This window comes from Sciurus vulgaris, assembly GCF_902686455.1.
Source record: "Sciurus vulgaris genome assembly, chromosome: 18".
NCBI lineage: Eukaryota > Metazoa > Chordata > Mammalia > Rodentia > Sciuridae > Sciurus > Sciurus vulgaris.
This window is the reverse complement of record NC_136479.1, coordinates 26137891-26162171: the sequence shown is the minus strand read 5'-3', so window position 1 is coordinate 26162171 and position 24281 is coordinate 26137891. Positions and strand designations below refer to the sequence as shown.

Here is a 24281-nt window from a genome sequence, read left to right as displayed (position 1 = left end):
ATGTGGCCGTGACTAAGAGCGCGCCAGGTCCCAGCTCGCGATGGCTCCAGCAGGGCTCTCCTGATCCCGTGGAGGAGGAGCTGTCCATGGTACCATCCAAGCCACACTCCTGTCCAGCATCACTGCCGCTCGCTTCTGCGCAAGGGCTTGCAAAGGGTCTTCAGGCACCACACCCCACTCCCCACCAAGGGGAGCAGAGGGTCCCGTGCAAGGCGCTCGGCTGGAGAATCGGGGGTCCCCCCAGTCCTCGAGCCTGCTGCAGTTTTAGAGAAGCCCTGCTGGGACAGATGCCAACATACAGCATGCTTGTCTCGGGATGATGAGATTGAGTGGTTTCTATTTTCTTCTTTGTGTTTAACTATTTCTAAAGTTTATGTAATAAAAGGATTACTTCGGAGATAAGAAAAATCAATAAAAGTTATTATTCTTTAAAATGCCATCGTTGGAGCCAAAACTCAGCCCTGACTTCCTCAGGCTTGCCCAGCAGGCCTGGAGCCTGGCCACGCCCACCTCCCACCTGCCCCTGCGGCCCTGCTTCTGGCCTTCAGCTGCACCCGTCTTCCTGGGTAGAGGGGCGGGCTGCACACTCCGCCCGCCCGTCCCTGAGGTCCCCTCCTGCACAGGCCCCTTCCTGCCTCCCAGCTCCTATGTCAGCTCTGTGGGTTCCTGCTTGTCCTTCAAGTCTGCGGCGAGCAATCTCCTTTCCTGAGAAGCGTCCCTGTCCCCTGCAGATGTGACAGCTCCCTCCATGCCTCACCTTTGCACACCGTGGTCTGGGAGGCCCTGTCTCCTTCCCGGCCCTGTGCTGGGCCCCTTCACCACCTCCTCTGCGGCACTGCTTGACCTGCTGTCGGTGTCCTGCGTGGCTGGGCTCCCCCCACTTCCTGGTTCCCTGGCCATTTGGCCATGGGAGGCGGGCGGCCAACAGGTGGAGATTGGTGTCTGGGGAGGCAGGAGGGAGGGGAGCGAGGCTGGCAGGCACCTCCTGTCAGGATCAACTGCACTCTCTGCCCCCTCCAGGGTCTCTGTGGCCTCTCTCTCCTTCCATGTTTGCAGGAAGTTGACTTCCTCCCCTTGCCCCAGTGTGCTGTCAGCATGGCTGCTGTGTGCCCCGGTCCCTACCCCCTCTCTGGAAATGGCCCTTTGCCCGCAAGCTCCCTCAGTGTGTTCCATGTGGGCTTCGCCTCTTTCTCATTGGGACCCAGGCTGATACACTCTCACGGCCAGGGCGCAGGCTCCACTGCTGTCTCTAGCAGATCTGGTACACAGTAGGAGCTCTGTAATTGCATGCTGAGTGAATGGTTAAAACCTCAGAAGCTTCATCTCTGGTTTTCTGCTTTCATGCTCTGCAGCTTCTTCTGGAGACAGACGGCCTAGGGCTTGGCCTCCTGTTTGGTCTCTGTGTCCAGGTGCCCTGTTCTCTACCCTACCCCACCCTGCCCAGGCCCACGGTCCTGAGGCTGGGTTGGACACCCCTCGTGGGCCCAACACAAAGCCTGGCACATAGTAGGTGCTCCATGAACGTGTGTGGGCACTCCTGGACGCCTCGTCAGCACCCTCTGACCTCCTTCAAGCAAGGGCACGCTGACTGGGCATCAGGCAGGTACTCAGTATGGAGCGAGCTGCCAGCCCCAGCCCTCCTGAGAGGCTGAGCCACTGGCTGGGTGTCCTGCTGTTGAGGACCACGGTCCTTCTGCCACTTGCCTCCTTTTCCTCGTCCTTCTTCAGGCACTGACTCTCCCTTCAGGCCCCTGCTGGACAGCAGCTCTCCATGCTGTCCCTTCACACGCCTGCCCTACCTGGCCAGCTGCCGGCACCTCTACTCTGTCTTTCTCCCTAGTCCCCTATAAATAGTGCATTTTATCTCTTCAGTGAAAGACCCAGCCACCTTCTTCTGTCCCATGACCAGGATGGTCATCGAGTGACTGTGTGACCTTGAGCAAGACCAGCCCCTCTCTGGGCCTCCATCTGCAATTCCTTGACCCCTTCCCTGTTCCTGACCCCACACCCCTGGGAGTGACCGCATCATCTTTAGCCCATTAACAGGTCCTGGACTCCCTCACCATCCTCTAGAGGTGCTTTAGGAAGGTGCAGAGCCACCCAGAGCTGGGGGAGGGGACACGGAGGTGGAAGTCTCTGCAGAGACCTGACCTCTGGCCTGTGGGGTCAGTTGGAGAAGTCCAGGACATGCGGTATCCTTGGGAATGAATCACCTTGGAGGAAATCAGTGGCAGGGTGCCCATCGAGCCCACCCAGGTTGGAGGCCCCTGAGGTGTCTCAACATCAGGGACTAAGCTGGGCCGGCCTGCATGTGGACTGCAGGATGGGGCCAGCCAGCCTGGAGGGGGACAGTGCAGCCCTGTCTGCTGCTGAGTTTCCCCTGGGAACCAGTGTGGGGTTTCTACTCAGCCTGAGGAAGGTCCCTAAAGCTGGAAAGAGCCATGAGAGGGGTGGCTCTCGTGTCACTGAGGGTTTGTAAGCAGAGGCAGCTGCTCCCAGTCCCAGCCCTCCCTGCCCTCCCCACTCCTTGGGTCAGGCTGGGGCCCCAGATCTTTCTCCAAGGCCCACAGGCCTGCCTCCACCCCTGTGGCTCTGCCCTTGTGTCCTCGGCCCTGGTGCCTCCAGGACCCAGGTCCAGCCCAGCCTCCTGCTCAGATGGGGAACGGTTTGCCCAGGAAGGAGTGGCGGTGGGGCGTGTGCCAGCGTGGGGCCTTTAGGAAGAGCAGGGGAGGGGCCTCCCAGCTAAGTCGGGAACAGTGTAGTTGGAAGATATGGTAACTGGCCGCCTGGCTGCAGGCAGGAGAGTCCCCTGGGCATTGAAGGAGGGAGAGGACAGAGTAAGATACTCCCCGCCTCACAGAGAACCCAGGGCTGGGGCTGGGCACATAGCCCGGCTGCTGCAGGTGGACGCAGCTGGAAATCGAGGCTGGACCCCGTGTCTGGCTCGCTGAGGGCAGGATGAAGGGTAACCGATCTTGGCAGCAGGAAGTCCTGGAGCTGGCCTCAGGGAGGGACTTCCTCTCCTCTGCTCTGAAGGTTCTGGATAATCCAGTGCTCCTCCCAGGGGGACTCCAGCCACCCATTCGCTCAGCAGAGGCGGCACCAGGAGGGCTGCCTGGAGGCAGAGGTGTGGGCATGGGGAGAAGGGTGTGGCAGGGCGGGCTGGTGGGTGGGCTGAGGGCTGGCTCCAGAATGCAGGAAGGGTCCCAGCAGCCATTGCAGGCCCCCATGCGGACACATCCCCATCTGTGGCACGCTCACACTCACTCGTGCAAACCCAGCCCCGCCTACCCTCCCCCTCCTGTGTGTGCACAGCCAGACCCATGGGGCCCTGGAGAAGCCTAGGTGCCTGGGAAGCCTTGCATGCCCAGGGCTGGCCTGCTCACCCCCACCGCCACCTCTGACACTCGGCTGCTTCCTGCAGTCCACACTGGCTCTTGCCCCCAAAGCTGCTGGACCCTGCTCCACCAAGGGTGGGCCGCCCAGCTCCCCAGGGCTCCCGCATGCAGCCCCTCCCTGTGGTCACCCACTCCGGCTGCCGCTCCACCCCAAGGCCAGCCCCAACTGGACATCAAAGAAACTCCCAATCTTCCCCCAAAACCCAAGTAAAAACCCAGCACAAACAGGTATTTGGGTTTTTTCCTTTGCAGATATTTTTTTAGTAGACATAGTCTTTTGTTGTTGTTGTTCTTTCTCATTTTACAGCAAACATTGCAAATATAGAAATATTTTTTCTGTACAATGGAACGACTAGAGTGTTCACCAGGGACCGGGCTGGGGGTGCACAGTGCTGCCCAGTCCAGCCCCCCACCACCCCAGCCCGTCTGCAGGCACAGCCTCCACCTCCCCACCAAGTCCGCAGCGTCAGGACGGTCCTGGAGGCTGCTCCACCTGCATCTGCTCCGTCCCTCTGTGGTGGCCTCCGGAGGTGGCAACGAAGAGATGGACTGGACAGAGTCCACAGAAGACCACAGACTGGGAGGTCCTGTGGGGGTGGGGGTGTGAGGTGACCATGTTGGCCATGCCCCCCACGATAGGGGTTATATTTTTGTAAAGAATTTCACTTTTATTATTTTTTAAAAAAAGGAAGAAAATAAAGAGAAAGAGAGGAAAAGGAAAAAGGCAGAGAAGAATCAAGAGGAAAGATAATGAAAAAAAAGTCCCCCACCCCCACCCCTAAGACACAGTTTTCCAAAGTCCCTGGTGTGCATGTGTGTGTGTGCATGTGTGTGCATGTGTGTACGTGTATGTGCATGTGTGTGCGCGTGTGTGTGCACGCTGGCTCCCTCGGTCTGTGGCGAGCACACCTCTGCGCAGGTGCTATGCCTCAGGACAGGTGCTTGTCCTGGTTGACGGCCCCTCCCCACTGCCCGCAGGGCCCCGCTCTGACAGTGACCTTCCTGTGTTGTGCGCGTGCGTCGGGTTCCTGGTGAGAGTCTCTGAGTTACAAATAGCTGCGGTGGATCTTGTATCCTTTTTGGTCCAGTGGGCATCACGAGTTTCGGGGTGGGCTGGCGAGGCACGGGGTGCCCGACCGAGGGCTCAGGACTTGTGCTGGGCGGACACGCCCTTCCAGTAGTCCAGGATGTCATGCAGATCCTCGTCTTTGGCGAACTGGACCTTCTTGCGCAGGGCGTGGCCGGCTGCCATGAACTCCTCCTCGTCCTTGTGCCGCCGGCGGCTCAGTCTGAAGCGCTCCCAGATGCTCTGGGTGGCCCTGCAGGTGTACTCGGGGCTGGAGGAGTAGCTCAGGTTGTGGTACTGCGGGGACAGCTGCGAGTAGGCCAGGTCACGAGGCCGCGGCCGCGTCAGGGGCTCCAGGATGGACGCCTTGCGTCCACCCAGGCCCTCGTGGGCTGGTGGGGGCGGGGGCGGCGCGGGTGGCTCGGCGGGGTGGGAGCCGGGGTAGGAGTGCCGGTGCTCGCCGTACTGGCGGCCCTTCTCGGCCTCAGCCCGCAGCGCAGCGGCCGCGGGCGTCACAGTGAGGATGGTGTCGGCTGCTGGTGAGCTCTTCTCTATGTACTTGGCCTCGGCGGCGGCCTTGTGCACAGCCGCGGCCTCGGCGCGGAAGGCGCGGGGGCTGCGTGTGGAGCCGCCGCTCGACGAGGTGCTGGCCCGCGGGGGCCCCGGCGCTGCCTCCACGCTGTGGTGCCGCTGCAGGCTGTGGCTGAAGGCGTCCTTGTACACGGGCGACAGGAAGCTGTGCTTGCCGGCCAGCGGCTCGGACAGCAGCACCAGCTGCGGCTCGGCTGTGGACACGGCCCCGGACTTGACGCCCTGGAAGGCGGTGGACTCGGACTTGAGTGCATCGATGCAGTTGTTGATGATCTGGTTGACTTTGTCCACCTCCTTGGCGATGGTGGAGATCTCGGCCACTGAGCTCTGGCTGTCGGGGCCCGGGCGGCCCAGCTCGCAGTCCCTGCGCTCGGGCGGCTCCCCGGTGCGCACCTCGATGTAGTTGCCCTTGCTGGCCTTGGGCGTCTCTCCGCTGTCCACCAGCTTGTACTGCTCCACCTCGCCGGTGGCCGAGGGCAGGTAGGGGATGCGGGTCACGGCCTCGGGGCCCAGCAGCGGGCCTTGGGACAGTGGGGCCAGGCCGGGCGCCTCCATCTCCGGCCCATACTTGAGCTCAATGATGGTCTTCTTCAGGCTGCCAGCCGCGGCCGCCGCAGCCGCCTGCTTGTGCTTTTCCTCCTGGCGCCTCCGCCGGCGCAGGCAGTAGTACACGGCGCCCAGCACCAGCACCATGCCGAAGAGGCAGCCCAGGATGGTCATGATGTAGTGGGTGGCCGTGGAGGGGCTGGGCACAGGCCCAGGCGGACTGGGCGGCTTGGGCAGGCAGATGGTGAGGCATGTGTGGTTGTGCTGGGTCCCGGAGCTGGTGGACACCACGCAGTAGGTGTAGTTGGTGAGCGTGTACAGGTTGGTCAGGCGGATCTCCTCCTGGGCCTGGGTCAGCTTGGACACAGTGGAGGGCTTGCTGTTGTTGTACTGCTCCAGCGTGTACATGCGGTTGAAAGGGCTGGGTAGCTGGACGGTGATGGTGGCTGAGTTCTGGGTCAGCTGCTTGACCTTAATGAGGGGACGGGCCTCGGCCTGGGTGGCCAGAGTGGCCACCAGGGGGGTGGTGCCGTCACCCGAGAAGCATTCGTCGTAGGCACAGGGCACATCGCTGGGCTCGGGTGGCGGCGGCGGCGGTGGCGAGCGCCCAGGCTGGGAGCGACCTGGCACCAGGCGGGGCCCGGCCGCCTCGGCCACGGACCCATAGGAGTCCTCGGTGCAGACGGACTGGAGCTTGCTGAGGATGCTGCGCTGGCCCTGGCGGCCCTGGCCCAGCAGGTAGTAGCCGGAGTAGACGGGCGGCGACTCGCACTGCATGCGGTCATAGGTCTGCGTGGCGTTGGTGAAGGCTGCCAGCCAGCGCAGGAAGCCCAGCAGCTCGCAGGAGCAGTAGAAGGGGTTGCTGTACAGCTCGCACACCGACAGCTTGGCCAGGCCCGCGAAGGTGCCGCTGCTGAGCTGCTGGATGCGGTTCATGGACAGGTCGATGTTGACGATGTTGGGACACTCCCAGAAGGCGCTGGCCATGACCACCTCGATGAGGTTGGCCTGCAGGTACAGGTACTCCAGCTTGCTCAGGCCGCGCAGCATGCCCTCTGTGAGGTTGCGCAGCCGGTTGTAGCCCAGCTGCAGCACCTGCAGGTTGAACTGGCCCGAGAAAGCGCCGTCCTCTATGTAGCCGATCTCGTTCTTGGTGAGGTTGAGGTACGTGAGGTTGCCGAAGCGGCTCAGCGAGGCATACTGCACGCTGCGGATGCGGTTCTCGTTGAGCCGCAGGTCCACAATGGTGTTGTTGATCTGCTGCGGGATGGCCTCGTAGGGAGGCTGGTTCTGGCTGCAGATGGCCAGCCACACGAACCCCTTGTCCCCCTCGATCAGCCAGCAGTCGCCATGGGCCAGCCCTCCTGCGTGCAGCAGGGTGGCAGCCGCCACGCACACCCACAGCACACCCCACCCGCGCCCAGCCATCGGGACCCTTGCGGGAGACCCTGCTCAGCCTACCCAAGGGGACTGGGTGGGGGGCTGGGTGGCAGCTCCCAGAGGGAGAGGGGGCGGGACGGGGAGCTGCCTGCACTCTCAGCCGTGTCCTGTCCCAAGCCGCATGGCCGCACGGCGCAAGTTCTGGGGTGGGGGGACACCTCCGTCACGGCCCGCCGCCCCTCGTCTTCTGCCCCCAGTTTGTGGTGGCCACAGCCTCCTTCCCCATGGGTCTGTGGGTCCTGGCAGCTCCACCTGGTGCCTCTGTTCCGTAGAAGTCCCTGCTGAAGACAAAAAAGAAAGAAGGTCACGGAGGCCTCCTCCAGGGTTCCCTGCAGGAGTGTGGCTGGGGCCTGGCTCCCGACCTCCTGAGCCTCTGCTGTAAAACAGGCTAGAAGCTTCCCCAGAGCTTGGGGGAGACCAGGACGCCGGAGGGACACTCGGCTCCTCCGGCCTCTGCCTCAGCTTCCTCATCGGCAGAGGTGACACCACCTGTGTGGCTGGGCTCCAAGGTATTGTGGCTGCTGGGAATCGAGACCCACCCTACTCCCTCCACACCACACGTAACCCTGGGCAGATGGGGAAACTGAGGCCCAGAGATGGGGTCCAGAGTCACTTGGCCAACAGGTGACAAGGCTGCTCCCGTGGAGACAGAGACGTATCTGAATGACACTGCTGAGCTGTGTCCTCCACCTGGGAGCAAGGATGACGCTTCTGCTCGGGAAGGCCCAGCCACGGCACCCTGCGAGCTGTCTGCAGGAGCCCTGAGCCCTGGACCTGAGACAGAGAAGCCTTTCGGGATCTGGCCCCTCTCAAGCCCCTTCAGAGGCAGGCGGAGAGGGCTGGCCCATCCGTGGCCCAGGACTACCTGGGCTTGATCTGAGCCTCAGGAGGAACAAGCTGGAAGCTCTCTGAGGCCACCACCCTACACCCATGCCCTGTCCCCACCCTGCATTGGTGGAGTCTGGCCACGAGTTCTAGAAGGAAGGGAAGCCCACTCTGCCAAGAAGTCCCAGCATTCTGCAGGCCTCCCAGGCTTGGGAAGGACGACTCTGCAGTCCCCGGACCCAAGCTGTCTCCCTCCATCCCCACCCTGTGGCTGGGCCTCCAGCCCACCAGCTCGGGAGCCTCCTCCCTTACCCAGTGCCTGCCGCAGCTGAGGGTGAACCAGGCCCCAGGCTGTGGGGAGCCCCACAGGGAGCCGGGCAGGGCTGAGAGTCCCCGAGGTGTGGCCCGACCCGCCCAGCACAGACAGGGACCCTGCCGCCCACCCAGCAGGACGCGCCTCTCTGCCCCCTCATGTTTTCCCCGCAGGAGGGAGAAATGGGTTTGTGTTTGCTTGTTAATATTTGGATTTACAGCCGGCCTCTGTCACTGTTCTCTGGCCTGGCGGGCAGCCAGCCGAGTGTATTTCACCGATATTGACGTCTGCAACTAGTCCGCACTGAGGCGGTTCAAATTAGGAGAAAAAAATATAATGATGTGAAATGGATTTTCCCCTCTTTGGAAACTTCATAAAGAACAATTTTTGATCTGGCTCCTGGGAAGAGGCTATTTCTGATCTAAAGATGGGGAGAGATCAGAGGGGCTGGGGGCTGCAGAGGGTTACTGGCCGGACGAGGAGCTGCTCCTGGGGTCAGGAATGGCTCAGCAGGATGGGGCCTGCTTGGGTCTGGCTCCCCAAGCCAGGGAGCCTGCCAGGGAAGGCAGCACGACACAGCTGGTGATGTAAAACCCCATCACAGGAGAACTCAGTGACGTCCAGGAAGGGCTGAGGGCTCCTCTCTGTCACCACTATCGTCCCCAGCATTGCACAGCTCTGGGCACCTGTGATCTGTGCCCCCGAGGGCACCCCCTCCCTCCCCACCAGAACGTCCACCCGTGATGTCCCAGAACCTGTGCCAACCTGTGGTCTGTGTTGCCTGGGTCTCCCGAGGGCTGGAGCCCAGGAGAGGTAGAGGGCTCAGGGTGGGGGCTGGGCAAGCACAAGCCTGTCCCCAGGCTTCCAGAAGGGGGTGCTCAGAGTCTCCGCAGGCCCAACTAGGAAGGGTGGCGCCCCAGCAGCGCGATCGTAATCACCTTAATCTCTTGCTCAAAATAACCCAAAGTCAAGCTAAGGAGGATTACAGGGTCTAAAGAGCCCTATCACAGGGGCCTCGCGTCGCCCGAGGGCCGGGCCCGGCACTGCGGCTCACGCCCGGGGCCTGCACATGTGTGTCGGCTGCATGTTTGCACAGGGTGCCTCCTGCACAGGGGTCCACAAACACACTTCACCTACACACCTGCGCATGTGTGGGAACAAGTCCCAGGAGTTGCGGTGGCTCCTGTGGGGACTCAACTTCCTGCCCGCCTCGCCCCCCCCTCCCCCAGTGGCGTCCATTCAGGCCACAGAGAGACTCTCCTCCCTCCTGCTCTGCAGCCTCCTCCATCAGGCTGGGCTGGCCTGTGCGAGGGGGGAGGCAAGGCTGGGATCCCAGCTTTTGCCAGATTGTTTTTGTTTTGGGGGTCCTGGAGGCTTAACTACATCCCCACATCCCCAGCCTCTCCTGCGTCACCCCCAGATTTAATTTTTTTTTTTTTTTTTTTTTTAAATTTTCAGACAGGGTCTCGCTAAGTTGCTTAGGGCCTTGTTAAGTGCTGAGGCTGGCTTTGAACTTGAGATCCTCCTGCCCTGGCCTCCGGAGTCACTGGGATTACAGGCGTGCGCCACCCACCACACCTGGCTTTTGCCAGCTTTTGCACCTCTTCCCACCTGGCTTCTTCACCAAACTGCCCAGGTGCAGGGATGTGCTAGACTAGGGCACGAATCTGGTGGCTGTCCCCCAGTGTGGCGGGCAACCCTGGCGCAAGGAGGCACGAACCCACTCCTCCCTCAGGAGGCTTGGCCTTTGTCCCTCTGTGGCCCTACAACCTCAGCCTTGGAGGAACCCCAAAGTTCTCCTTCCACACCTCGCTTTGCAGATGGGGAAACTGAGGCTGCAGAAGAAGGACCTGTCCAAGGTCAGGACCGTGAATCAGCCAGAGCCTCCCCTGTCAGGGACTGGAGATGGGGGGCTGGCTGAGCAGCCGCCTCACAGGCCTGACGTCTCCACCCAGGAGCCACAGGAAAGAGTGCCCCCCACAGGGGTCTGGGGGTCCCTGAGGGCGGAAGCCATGGCCTCACGTGAACGAGGAACAGCTGCTGCGGGGACAGGCCAGAACCTGGGCGGGTTCTGAAGGGACACTGCAGCTGGGCTCCCTCGCTCACGGATTCTGAGATTCCCTCATTCTCCTGACCCCTCCCCACCCTGGGCACCCCTCACTGACCACTGTCCCTCCACCCTGGGCTCAGGTTGCCATGGTGGCGCACTGGGCCTGGCTGGACCTGGGCTGTGGACTGTGCTCTTGGAGGGGTGAGTGGTCCTTTCCCTCCACCTGCTGCACCGTCTCCTCCATGCCTCAGGCCTCAAGGGACACGGAGGGGAGGGCGCCACCTTGGTCCCTGTGAGGCCCTCTCCCCTCCGTGGCTCCCTGACCCAGGGCAGGCATTCCACAGCCACGTGCAGAGGCTCTGTGTGTGCTGTCCAGCTGAGCCACCACTGGTCACGTGGCTACAAGCACCAGAAACGTGGTCAGTGGCTGTGGTGTTGGACCACATAGTTCTAGAACCTTCTGTCAGAAAAATCAAGTGAGTGGACTTGAGCGACCTCCACCCTGCCCCTCCCATTCTCTTTAATAGCAAATCTTCCCGAAAGAGTGGCCAGCAGTTTCGGTCCTGTCTCCTCACTTCAGCTTTGCTCAGCCCTTCCTGCCCAGCGTCCAGCGTCCACCCCGCCCCCGGCAGTTCTGGAGCCAGCTCCCATCAAGGTTGCTGGCGACTTCCTCCTGCCGTGTTCAAAGGGCATGCTCCTATTTTTATCTTGCCTACCCTTCAGCAGCACTTGGCCCAGGTGCCCGCCTGCTCCCTGCTAAGGCACCTCTGCTCCATGCTTCGAATCGGCCACTGTCTCCTGTCCCCACTGCTGGTTCCTCACCTGGACCTCTGGCTGTCCTTGGAGCCCAGTTGTCCTCAGGTCCCTCCCCTGTGGTCCCCAGGTGGCCTTGTTCCTTGTGATTGCCATGTTGACACTCTCAATTCTGCAAAGGGTGTGCTGACCTCTGACCCCAGTCAGGTTTTGGAGGTCAGACTCAGCACGGGGGACGGGTCTGGGGTGGGGACTGTCGCTGGCCCCTGCAGAGAGAGGGGCACTCCAGGGGACTGAGTGAGCAGCTCTGTCCAGCTAGTCCTGGGAAGTGGAACCCCCACCCCCGTCACCATGGCTGTTCCAGCTGGAGCTGGGAGCCGAGGGGCAGGGCCACTTGTTCTGGATGGAGAGGGTAGAAGATGCCACATCCCCGGGGACGGCTGGCCAGTCGAACTCTTGCACAGGGAGGGAACATTCAAAAGACCCTGGGAAGAAAATGCATTTGACTTCCCTGAAGCACTACTGCCTGGGTGGGTGGCAGGAGACACCATTAGCACCTAGAGTGGGGCAGCCAGCCACGGGGCCAGGCCGCCATGGGCTGTGGAAACACTTGACACCCCATGATGCCCCGGGCAGGTGGGGCCAAAGCCAGCCGGCCTGCACCTGCCCTGCTGATGGGCCCAGATGGCAGGACAGCCTCGTGGCTGTGCCCTTAGGACACTGGGTGGCTTCCACTGCAACTGGGTGGCCAGGCAAGACACTAGGAGCAGTAGGACTGCTGGGCGTGGTGGTGCACACCTGCAATCCCCATCACAGGAGGCCGAGGCAGGAGGATTACAAGTTCGAGGCCAGCCTCACCAACTTAGCAAGACTTTCGGCAACTTAGGGAGACCCTGTCTCAAAATAAAAAAAGTATTACCTCACGTACAGACATGACTGTCTGATTGATGGGATCCTACAATGTGTACAATCAGAAAAATGAGAAATTATACTCCATTTAGGTATGATCTATCCAAGTGCAAGAACGCATCTACTGTCATATGCAGCTAATTAGAACAAATAAAATAATTTTTTAAAAAAAGTGCTGGAGATGTAGCTTGGTGCTAAAGTGCCCCTGGATTCAATCCCTATTAATAAAACTAAACTAAACTAAAACCAGGAACAGCGTGCTCCCTGAAAGTCTCACGGGCGGGGTAGGGGAGACCAGCAGGAAAAAAGAGGCCCGGCTCATCAGGGGAGGCCGGGCAGGATCGCAGGAGGTGCTGGGAACTGAGGAGTCTGTAAGCAGAGAAGAGGGGTGAGGGCATCCCAGGCAAGGAGGGTGCCAGGCGGGTAGCAGGAGGCAGGCAGGCGCACTTTAGGAAGGCCCCTCTCCAGGGACTGCGGGGTGTGCAGGGCATGAGTAGTGGTGGCCAATGCCAGGGGATGCCAGGCTGCAGGGGCACTGGGGCCAGGCTGCAGGAGAGGAGCCTGAACTCTGGTCCACTCATGCCCCCTGGCCACATGCATTGCATGGTGGGCACACGCTCCCCTCCCTGCCTCCCTGCAGGGAGAACTGGCAACAGCAGAGAAGCAGAGCCAGGCTCTTCCCCAACCCCTGTGCCCAGGCCCCAGTGTCCTCACCCAGAATCACTGAACCAGGTATCTAGAAGTCCAGGACTTCCGGTCTGTCCGGTGCCCTTGTGACATCCCCTGGCCCCCACGACCTCTGCACATGCAAAGGCGCGTCCGCAGGGGTCGACCCGACACCAAGACCCGAGCCCGCGTCTCCTGGCCGCCCGGGTCCCCACTCACCAACCCATGGGAGAGCACCTCTGTCACCCAGGGGACGATGGGGACAGTGTGTACGGCTAGCACCAAGTTCCCTCTGCCACATTGACTCTGTGGCCTGTCACTGCTAATGAAATAAAGAAATACGGTGTTTCCGGGCTTTTAAACTTCTTATGACCAGATTTGCATAATCGCGGCAGCCGTGCTGGGACGGAGCACATCTGTCTAAAAATATCGTTCCTCTCCTCGATGGCTGAGCCAGACGGGAGGCCGGCGCTGGGCTGGGGCTGGGGCCAGGGCTAGACCGGGCATTTGCTGATGGACTTCCTTTCCACCTCCGGGGAAAACGTGGGCCGAGGGCCAGGCATGGGGAGGCGGGGAGATAGGCGGAAAGTTATAGATCGATAACTTTTCACCGTTCCAATGTTTTGCCGATAGATCATGTTTACTGCTAATGCTTGCCCGCCTCTGCAGCGTGGCTCTGGCCAGCACGGTCTCCCCGGGCTCTGCCGCAGAGCGCACGGGGGTGTGATGGGCATGTCGGGGCAGCTGTGGCCTCAGGCTGCAGGGCACGACAGCACCAACCTAGGTCAGCCAGGAGCAGCTGCGGCCAGCCTGACTCCCTCTTTGTCAAGAGGCACGGGACCTTCTCGGGCGAGGGCGTGAATGTTGGCTTTGCTGTGCCCTGGCTGTGTGACCTTGGACAATTCATTCACCCTCTCTGAGCCCACTGTCAAATGGAGACAATTGTGGCATCTCCTTGCCAGGATTTTGGCGGGGTACATGACCAATTATGTAAGGCTTCAGCAGTTGCCTGGGGCAGGGGTTCGCCATGGACATTCATCTCTGGCTCTTCCAGCTGCCCCTTGGTCTGGGGACATGGAAGAAGGGAGTGTGGGTAGATGGAGCCAGCCTCTGGAGCAGCATGGCCACTGTCCCAGGTACCTACCCGGGGAAAGCCCCAGGAGGGCTCTCCGCAGTCCAGGGGCTTCCTCACACCCTCCAAGGACCAGCCTTCTTGCTCCCCGGGGGTTGGCTGTGGGTCAGGCCTGCCTGGCATCCAGGAGCGCTGAATCAGCAGGCCTGGCTCCCAGGACTTGGCCACAGGGTCGCATTTGGCATGCACTGGACCTCAGCCGGCCCTGACCTTGTCCTCCAGGAGGCCAGGCTGGGGAAAGGCTGAGGGAACCACTCCCCGCAAGGCACTCTCCTGTAAGACTTGGGTCACCAGAGAAGATCTCCACGGATGCCTGAGGAGGAGGCCAGAACCTCGGTGGCCCGTGACCTCTGCAGACCTCACCCGCCCAGCCTGCCGAGAGCAGAAGCACACAAGGCTGCACACAGCCTGTGTGTTCCGAGTGCCTGCTGGACACCTAAGCGCTCCTTTGTCCTAGAGACAGGCACGGGCCACCCCCAGAGGCAAGCACGGAAACAGAGGCCGGGGGAGCTGGCCAGCAACAGAGCCCAGCCCAGAGATCCCCGCCCTGCCGTGTCCCCAGAGGGGGCCCTGAGCCCAGGCCCCACGGGCCCCGTGCTGCGGTGTGAGCACCCCAAAACCCCTGGCTCCGCTCTGGGAAGGCTCACGCCAGCCCTCCTCCCTCCTCCCTCCAGGTCGGGCAGCTCCAGGCTGCTCTCAAGTTAATTAGGGACCCAAACATTTAATGGTCCGTTGTGCTTCCACCGGGCATCTTTTTAAATTAAAAAACATGATGTATGGCACCGTTGGAGGGAGAAATCACTTTGCAATGGCTCCCCGCTCAGGCGCTGGCAGGGCTGCGGGGAGGAGGGTGCCTGCCTGGCCCCTGGAGATGAGAGACAGCGTGTCACCCTCCCCCCTGGAGATGAGGGATGGCATGTGACCCTCTCCAGGAACACTGGTCCACTCCCTGCCGTTGAGAGCACATCACTTAACCCAGGCACGGGTCTAGGTGTCCAATGCATGCCTGGCACTGTCTCACCACACCCTTCTAACCTTGGCAGCCGGGAGTTCTATCTTTAGTCTGACCTGAATCTCTTCAGTTGTTTTGAGGGATGGCTGGTTTGAGACCGAAGGTGGAGACCTGATATTCTCTCCCTAGTAGTACCCTGACCTCCAAGAGCCCCTGAATTCTGGGAAGCCCTTTCTGATGATCCTGAGCTCGAGGATTTTGTCCCAGTTCTGAGATCCGATCCCAGCCTGGCAGGATAGCAGGATCTCATTGTAGGAGGTGGCTGGGCCCCTTGGAGACCCTGAGGCCAGCTCCCTAGGTCTGTAACCCCCACCCCAGGCCCAGGCACACAGGTGTAGCGACTTGTGAGCCCCTGGCCCGCCTCTCGCACACAGTCCTGCCCCGCACCACCATCTTGGCGACTTCAATGGGGCACGCTTCCAGCCCCCGTGAATTGTGCTGAAGATCGTGGGTGTGGCTTCCAAGCAGGGGGTGTGAATGAGCAAGCAGCTCAAACGTCGCATTAATAAGGGAGATAAACTGCCCCCTGGCTGGCCTGGGGGCGCCCGCCATGGAGCGGGCACACATTGGTGCCTTGGGATGAGCTCCTCACGCTGGCTGCAGACGGAGCCCCAGGGAGGATGGGGAGGACCAGGCCAGGCAGGAACCCTCCGTCACCGTCCCTTGGCAACTGAAACCTGTTGGTTGCAGAGAGCTTGGTCCCCTCCAGGGGTTCCAGGGCTCCTGCAAATCCAGCTGTGACGGTATCCATGACTCCCACAGCCAAGGGCAGGGGCACTGGCACTGAGAGGCCCCGTCCCTCCAGGAGGCTCCTCAGCCACCAGCCTTCTCACGTGCCACACCAGGTCCCCCCACACCACCCGTCAGGAGCTCTGCACCCAGGACTGGTCTTCATCTGCCAGGACCCCCCGCCGGGGTTCCCCTGAGCTGTGAAAACAACAGCGCATGTCACACGGCCTTATTCCAAAGTGACCTCTCACCCTGTCCCCAGCTGAGAGGCCTCAGCTGCCCCTCAAGAGCGAGGCTTCTGCAGGAAAGACAGCCCCTGGGCCGCGGGACCCTCACCCGCGCAGTCTGCCAGAGACAAGCCTTCCATCGATGGCAGCCTGGGTAGCTCGGAGCGGCCCTGAGACCGGACACCTGCCTCGGGCTGCTTAGGGCCTTTTCGGTTTGAATTCCCACACTTAACGTTCAATCCACCTGGAACATATTTCTCAGGTGTAAAGAAGGATTGAAATCGACTTCCTCCCCTCCCCCAAGCAGGCGACAAATTGTCCTGACACCATCTATTGAATAATCAATTCCCGCTGGTTGATTTGTGAGGCTCCAACCTCGCCCTCCTCCCCGCCTGGCTCCCCAGTGCCCTCAGGAGAGTCCACACGTCATAAAAGACCACGACGCCTTGCCAATGGTCCCTGCGTCCCTTGCCTGCCCGTGTGGACAGAGGTGCTTGACCTGGGTTTCTAGTGTTTTCTCAAAGATGCTGTCTCGGGAATGCCAGCTCGCCCACCTGCCACCCATCTCTGCCGAGTGCTGGTCTGTGGGCTGGGCTGCCCTCTGGGCCCACAAAGCCCCACTAGGACCAGCGAGGACTGCGATGATCGGATCCGCCCTCCATCTCGAGTCTTCTAGACCAGAGGCCCGGGGTAGGCGGGCGGAGTCTGGTGGTAAGCGGGAAGAGTCCAGTGTTCCCTTCCCAGGCGCAGAGCGAGCCATGGGTGCTGGAGACGGCTTCATGAGCTGCCAGTGACCCGCAGTGACACTCGACTGTCCCGGGGGTGGCCCCTCTCGGCCATTTCCATCACGGAGACTATAAACAGCTTGAAAGACCCTCTGGAAAGACCCTAGGCCTGCTTTCTGTGCTCTTTCAGCTGGAATGTTCTTTCTGAGGAAACCTTAGGTCAATTTTCCTCTTGCTTTTCCATACCTGCCCCCCAGTTGCTGATGGGATTGCGCTGACCCCGTACATTAATTCCACAATAGTTTCCAGGCGAGATTCCAGCATGGCACACGGCTCTCTTCCTGCTTTGTCTTTGGTCTCTCAGGAGAACTTCATAGAGTTCTTCATAATGATCCTAAATTTTTCTTGTAAATTTATTCCGGAAAATTCCTTGGGGTTTTTCTTGTTGTTCTTTTATTGTTGCCATTGTGAGCGGGGACTGTTGATTTTATTACGCGTTCCGACGAGTTGTTCTTAGTACAAATGAAAATTATTGATTTGTATCATGTTTGTTTTATATCCAACCCAGCACCTTCATATTAAATTCTTGTATTAAATTATTTTCTCTGTTGGTTCTCTCGGGTCTCCAGGGCCTCAAATCATACTGGCTGCAGATAATTGCAATTCTTTCCTAGAGACACGCCGTTTAATTCCGTTTCGTGTCTTATTGCTTTGTCCTGCATTTCTGGACAATGAGAAGGGCACTGCTTTTTTAATAGAAGTTTTTGAATGGGTATCATTGAAAAATTTCATCATTTAGAATGAGACTGACTGTTGAACTGAGACAGATTCTTTAATGTGATAAAAAAAAAAGTACCTTTCTCAGTCTATTTTTAGCAGTCACTTTGAAGTCAGAACTTGGCATGGGATTTTGTCAAATACCTTTGTCATTTATCAAAGCGATATTCTAGCTGACCTGCGGCTACCATGTATTATATTAATAAATTTCTCTAATATTAAGCCATCTTTGAATTCTTTGTATAAATCCTACATAATCATGGCAGATTATCGCTCTAATATTCTGTGGAATTGGATTTGCTTGTGTCTTGTTGAGGACTTCTGATTCAATATTCACAGGTGAGACTGCCGTGGGGTTTCATTTCCTGGATGTCTTTGCAGTTGGGGATTTGGGGCCAGGGTCACTTCCTCCTCCAGACAGTGGTCAGCAGCTCATCCAAGTGATGCTTCTGATGGGGACCCCCCAAGTTCCAGGGGCATGAGGTCCATTCACAATGGTGAGCTCCCCAAAGCCACATGGGTAGCACCGAGCCACTCTGTACATGAATGGCCATCCTCTGCAGTGGGAGGTCACCCAGTTTGTCCTTCACGCCTTCTGTGTTTCACGATTCAGGGTTGGCTCACGGGAAGGTAGTGCCATCTCCTCTGGGAACACCCTGGTAGCTCAGAAGGCATCTTACTCGGGGATTTCAAGCTGCAGCCCTGGAGAACAGGGCCACTCAGTAGGGGCTGCTGAGGGCCATGGAGGATGGGCCTGGAGACTGTCCCGAACGCCCCCACCCAGGGCCTGCTAATCTGTGTTCTGGGTCATCCGCGTGTGGACTGTCGGACATTGCAATAGACGTCGGGGCCCAGAGAATGCAAAATGAGGAGAGGATCCTGCCTCAGGCCTCACAGGACATACATCCTGAGATAAGTCACAGGGACAGTGGCAAGGCTGGAGGCAGGCCTGTCCAGCAGATCCAGACTCTGAAAGGTGGCTTCAACTTCACGTCCCATTGCTCATCAAAAAATGAGCCCTTTGCCGGGTGCAGTGGCACACACCTGTAATCCCAGTGGCTTGGGAGGCTGAGGCAGGAGGATCATGAGTTCAAAGCCAGCCTCAGCAACTTAGCAAGGTGGTTAGCAACTCAGCAAGATACTGTCTCTAAATAAAATATAAAAAAGGGCTGAAGATGTGAGGATGTGGCTCAGTGGTTAAGCGCCCTTGGGTTCAATTCTCAGTACCAGAGAGAGAGAGAGAGAGAGAGAGAGAGAGAGAGAGAGAGAGAGACCTTACCTCCTTTCCCTCCCCATCAGAGCTTGGGTCAGTCTCCACAGCCTCCCTGGCCTAAGACTGTCCTGACCAGCCCTGGCTGAGGCAGGACTGTGTCCACCACGGCCTCCAAGACAGAAGCAGCTTTCCAACATGAGATGCTGCAGCCCCAGGGAGGGTCTCCAGGTGCGGCATCACCTAGAAAGAGGCCTCGGACCTCAGCACTGGCTTGGGAGTGAAGGACCCAGGACTGAGCAGAGCAGATGCCAGAGAAGCCCTGAGCACGTGACTGTGTTGCAAAGCCCAGCACAGAACGGCGGGTCTGGGTGCCACAGGTTGATGATGCTGAGCACAAAGTGAGAGGGGCAGCTGGTGGTCCCCGCTCTCCCCACGGTCCCTTTCCCAGTCTGTCTGAAGCAGTTCTAGCCTGAGAATCACAGGAAGGACCCATGAGCACCAAGGGCTCTGGGTTTGGGGTCAGGGACAGCTGTCCAATGCCCACCTCGCAGGACAGGAGCCTGAGACAGGGCTTTGACCCTTGCTGGCCTCCTGACCCCGCCTACCAGCTGGGGATTTTGTGGAACTTTCTGAACTCTGAACCTCAGTTTCTTCTTTCTTTTTCTTTTCTTTGCTTTTCTTTTCTTCCTCTTCCTCTTCCTCCTCCTCTTCTTCTATTTAGTACTGGGGATGGAACCCAGCGTGCTCAACCCCTAAGCCACATCCCCAGCCCACTTTTGTATTTTATTTAGAGACACGCTGAGTTGCTCAGGGCCTCCCTAAGTTGCTGAGGCTGGCTTTGAACCCTCGATCCTCCTGCCTCAGCCTCCCGAGCTGTTGGGATTACAGGCGTGCGCCACTGCACTTGGTCCTCAGTTTATTTTTCTGACAACTAGGACCTCATTAATGACAAGAGTCATTAATGGCAGCAGGCGAGTTGGACACGAGGTGCTTGTGGACACACGGGCTCTCTGTGGCTGGCCAGTCAGAGTGCCCCAATACCCTGCTGGACCTGGTGTAAGTGGGGCAACCCTGCACCCTGCCCTGGTGCCTGCAGAGCGCTCAGTCTTTCTCAGTCTCGCTCTCCCTGTCCGGGAAACGGCAGTGGTGATGCTGCTCTGCAGGTCCACCCAGGGGTCTCGGGAAAGTGGGCATTTGCACAGTGCACCCTGCAAGCCGCCAGGTTCTTGTTGGGGGGTATCTTGGGGGACGGGAGAAAAGGCAGGAATGAGCAAAGTCTAGCAGGTGCCACTGGCCAGGGGCCCACGGGTCAGGGTACAGTTTCCTCGGGGGAGGACGTGGGTTGCAGCCAGGTGGAGGGTCCCGGGGTGCGGCAGGGCAGCTGCCTCTGCAGGCCCAGGCCAGCCCGCGACGCCCCCTCGGCTCTTGGGCTCTATAAAACCTCACTCCAATGACAGCAGACTCTAATCACAGCGGAAAGGCCACAGGACGGTTGATCTGGAAGAGCACACACCTTGTATCATGGCGCCCCTTGGGGAAGAGGCCGCGGCTGGGGACCCCTCACAGGGCCTGGTGCTCCAGCCAAGGGGACGGAGGGGGGCAGTAGAGAGTGGGGGAGGGAAGGGGTGCTGGGTGGGTGGGGTAGAGGGGCGGCCGAGTGGGAGCCCGCAGAGGCCCTGCTTCCTCCTGCCCTGCCAGCCCAGTGTCGAAAGCCAGGGCAGCCTGGACCTCCGGCCTCTCAGGCCCTCCCTGCCGACAGGTGGACAGGGGAGTCCAGCAGGCTCAGGAGCCCAGTGGGCAGAAACAGACTGGCGGACCAGGCTGGGCCTGCAGGTGGGCGGAACCCAGGAAGAAAGTGGAGTCAGCAAGTGTCCGAGGAGATGGAAGGAGCCCCCCGCCACCATCAGGGGCTGGGAGACAGCCCGCGGCCACCCCTAGGAGAGTCCTTGGCCGCTGCTGAAGGTCCCAAGGTGCAGCACCCTCTAGCCGCTCTCCGGGGGAAGAGCCACTGGAAGACCAGCCAGGCAGCCCTCAGAGATGCCCCTGCCCGAATAACGGCCCAGGGAGGAGGCGCTGGCGGCATGGTGGGGGGATCTGGGCCTGTGACCTCGGCCTCCCGAGGAAGCAGTGGCGAGGGCCGAGGAGACCCGTGCAGGACCCACCCACCCTCCTGACGGCCACACTGGGGGACCCAGCCCCCAGCAAGGCTCTGGCCTGCCCTGCACATGTGCCAGCTGTTCAGGGACTGGGGTCCCTGGGGGTCTGGGGGCTGCGACCTCGCAGCTCCCCACGGTGAGCGGCAGTTTGCAGTCACTCGAGAGCCCCAGCGGGTCAGAACCCCAAGCTCCCCGCAGCTGGACTGTGGCTCAGACCCACCCCTAGCCACGCAGGCCACACCCACACAGGGGGTCAGCAGAGTCAGCTCCCCGTCACCTGCGGGGAGAAGGACGACAGCAAGTTCAGTGGTGACCGTGGCCACCTGAGGGGTCGGCGTGTGGGCTGGGGAGAGGGCACCTGCCCTGCGTGGCACAGCTTGGCCCAGACCTCGGGGAGAGGACGGAAGCCCTGCTGGCATGGCACCTGCCTGCCCCAGATGCTGTCCCCAGAGCTTCGCGTCTACCCAGGTATCGACATGACAATCACCCTGGACGCTGAGGCCGTGGTTCCTGTGTTACAGACGAGGCCCTGAAATGCTAGCTAATTAGCCGGAGTCCCTCATGCTGTAGGGCCTGCGGGTCAAGCCCAAGCAGCCTGGCCGAGAGTCCCGGGGATAACATTAGGTCCCCTGGCCCACAGGTGGATGGCACATCCCCCCACAATGGGGGACAGGACAGCCCATGAGGAAAGGGAGGGAGTGGAGGGCTTGCGTGCAGGACGGGTGTGTGCAGAAGCCCCAGGCTGTGGGTGGACCCTGAGTTTTCTGGTGAGTGTAGCCCAGCACACAACAGCCAAGCAACATCTCGCAAAGGTAAAGATGTACAAGCCCTTGAGCACCATCCTAGCCTGGGATATCCCTGCAGGAGCTGCGAGAGGTGTCTGAGGAGGTACACAGCAGCCTAGCTTATCAGGACACTCGATGTCCCCAAGACCAGGGACTGAAGTGCCATGGGGCATATGCTCACTATACAGCAGTGAAAAAGAACAAACCATCCAGCTGCAAAGTAGGCCACCCCAAACCCCTGCCATACTGTCCCCGAATTTAAAGCCCCTGGATTTGTGAACAGTGTACTGTGTTGGAACTCATACAAATTTATTCCAAGTGTAAAAAAAGTGTGAGAGTAATAATCACAAAGGGAGGAGGACCAAGATGAAAACAAGATTTTCCCCAGCTATGAGAACAGGCATAACACTACTGAAATCTGCACCGAAAAATATTTCAGATGGTAAGGTTTATGCTATATGTATTTTACTACAATTATAAAATTGAAGAAGCCGGGCCTGGTGGCCCACACCTGTAATCCCTGCGGCTCAGGAGGCTGAGGCAGGAGGATCAAAGGTTCAAAGCCAGCCTCAGCAAAAGCGAGATGTTAAGCAACTCAGTGAGACCTTGTCTCTAAATAAAATACAAAATGGGGCTGGGGATGTGGCTCAGTGGTCGAGTGTCCCTGAGTTCATTCCCAGGTACTCCGCCCCCCCAAAAAAATTGAAGAAAAGCAGGGAGGGGCGGGGATCTGAGCAGGTGCCCAGGGAGCTCCGCTGTACAGGGATCAGTTTTGCCCTGGGAGGGGCAAGTGTTCAGGTATTCATGGTATTATTCCTCATACCTTTGGTCATATTAAATATTTTAGAATTAGTGAAATATTTATTAGGGATTCCTTAAATATTTGAGCCGTCTTGAATCTTTTATAGCACATGTTGGAGCGTTTTGAGGAGGATCGGGCTGCGGCGTGGGACGGCACTCCCTGTCCATGCAGGGATGCAGGAGAGCGGGACCCACAGGGGGCGCTTTAGCACTGGGGGGAGAGGGAAGAACACCCGGCCCCTCAGTCGGGACAGCTGTCGGAGTCCCTCAGGCACCAGGCTTCCAAGACTCGGCTCTGGGGTCTGAGTCCGGGAGGTCCGTGTCCATCGAGGCCAGTTCTCCCGTGCTGTTCTCTCCTGCCTGGAGGGGAGAAGGCCACCCCGCCCACGGCTGGGCTGAGGTAGTCCACCCTTGGAGCCAGAGAGGGCAGGACTCGCCAGCCCCAGGGTGGCGAGTCCCAGAGCCGAAGGCCTTGGACAGTGTGACACAGAGCCCCGCTGGGCAGAGGGAAGGTGGGGACAGAGGGCAGGACCACCCGGGATCCCGGGCTGGGGCCGCATGGTCTGGAGCTCAGGCCTCCTCCCTTCCCAGGGCTCCTGTGCGTCTCAGGCAGGGAGGGACCACAACCAGCCTCAGATGGCCCGGGGCAGCCCGTCCCTCCCATGCCCCCTAGCCCGAGCACGCTGGCCAGGCCTAGCCTCTGCGGCCCTGAGGGTCAGAATTGGAGTCAGGACAGGTGGCAGGTGCCCTCTGGGGCCTGGGCTGGCTCCATCTTCACCATCCACACAGAACTGGAAGCATCCACCATGTGCAAACAAGGCTGCCAGCAGCTTCCACCGGGCCCTTGAAACAGCCTTCCAGTACGCCTACAGGACACCTCCCAGCCTCAGCCTCTGCCCACTCAGGACTCCCACCCACAGGCTTAGGCCCAGAGAGGGAAAGAGATTTTCCCTGAGCCACACAGCAAGGCTGAGGCAGAACCACTGCGTGGCTGTTCTCCCGATTCCCCTCCAGAGTGACTCCTCTGTGCCTCCCCAGGTACAGTTCAGGGCAAGGGGCCTGGGGGAGACGGAGCCACTGGCCCTGCAGCTGGGTCCCCTTGGCCCCCTGGTACCATCTGGGGGCACTGGAGGGAGGGTCAGCAGCTTGGGCTCTGCGGACGGACAGACCCAACTTGCTGCCCAGCAGACGAGAGCCTCAGGCAAGTAGCTGAATCCCTCCGTCCTCCAGCTCCTGGTGGGAGCCAGCGCTGCCCTGGAGACAGCAGACTCCTCACCGCGATGTTCTGAGGTGCTTTCGGGGCAGGTGCTGGGACTGAGCCCAGGGTGCTCTACACCCAGCTGCGTCCCCAGCCCTTCTGGGTTCTCGATTTTGTTTAGGAGACAGGGTCTCGCTGAGCTGCTGGGCTGGGGTCACAGGCACGGCCGCGGGGCTCAGCCCGCAGGTGCCGGCACAGGTGGACACAGACCTGGAGACCCAAGCTCCGCCAGCGGGGGTGCGTGGCGGTGGGCGGCACAGCCCCAGGTCCCGCCCCCGGCCAGGCCTCCAGCCCAGGAAGGGGAGGGTGAGCCCCAGGGCCGAGACCCCTGCAGGGAGACCTTTGCGAAGTTCAGCGGGACCCGGGCGCTGGGCTCTGGCGCAGGATGCCTGCCGAGGGTCACCTGGTCCTCCTCCTGCCTCCTGCCTCCAGCCCTGGCTCAAACCCTGGGGTCCTCCGCTGGGGAGGTGGGGACGAGGGCCCTCAGGGCAGATCCGGGGCTCCTCGGCCTCTTGGCGGCCGAGGCAGGGGGCCTCTGGGAAGCCTTCTGGGGAAATCGAGGCAGGCGGGCCACTGGTCTCCCTTCCTTGTCCCAGCGGGGCTGTGGCGCAGCCCAGCTGCAGGGTCCAGTTGGGCCCTTGTTTCAGGTGGCGGCTAGGAGGAGGCCAGGGGCGGAAGTCAAGGCCTGGGTGGCCTCCTGGGCAGCTCCAGCCAGGCAGAGGGGACGTGCCAAAGTCCCGACGACCAAGCCTCACTTCTGGGCCGAGAAAGCCTGTGCTTTCCCTGGATGTAGTGTGGCAGTCAGGCTGTGGCCACAGGGGAGAGGCCAGGAGGCCCAGTCCCCAGCGCTGGCTCCTGGCCTGACCCCAGTGCTTGGATAGCAGAGTCCTGCTGCCTTTGGTTTCAAGA

The 24281-nt window shown here is 60.1% G+C and overlaps 1 protein-coding gene across 5 annotated transcripts in view; it reads right to left on the bottom strand.

Moving 5' to 3' along the window:
* Positions 1-3651: 3651 nt before the first annotated feature.
* ELFN1 (extracellular leucine rich repeat and fibronectin type III domain containing 1) overlaps positions 3652-24281 on the bottom strand; it is a 64508-nt gene continuing 43878 nt past the window's right edge. For 3 of the 5 annotated variants that reach the window (XM_079120626.1, XM_079120628.1, XM_079120627.1), the window contains exon 3: positions 3652-7322. In XM_079120626.1, the coding sequence (XP_078976752.1) occupies positions 4543-7029 (2487 nt within the window). In that variant the 5' untranslated portion in view covers positions 7030-7322 and the 3' untranslated portion in view covers positions 3652-4542. The remainder of the gene's footprint in view (positions 7323-24281) is intronic. The other 2 variants (XM_079120629.1, XM_079120630.1) reach the window with 1 other exon arrangement.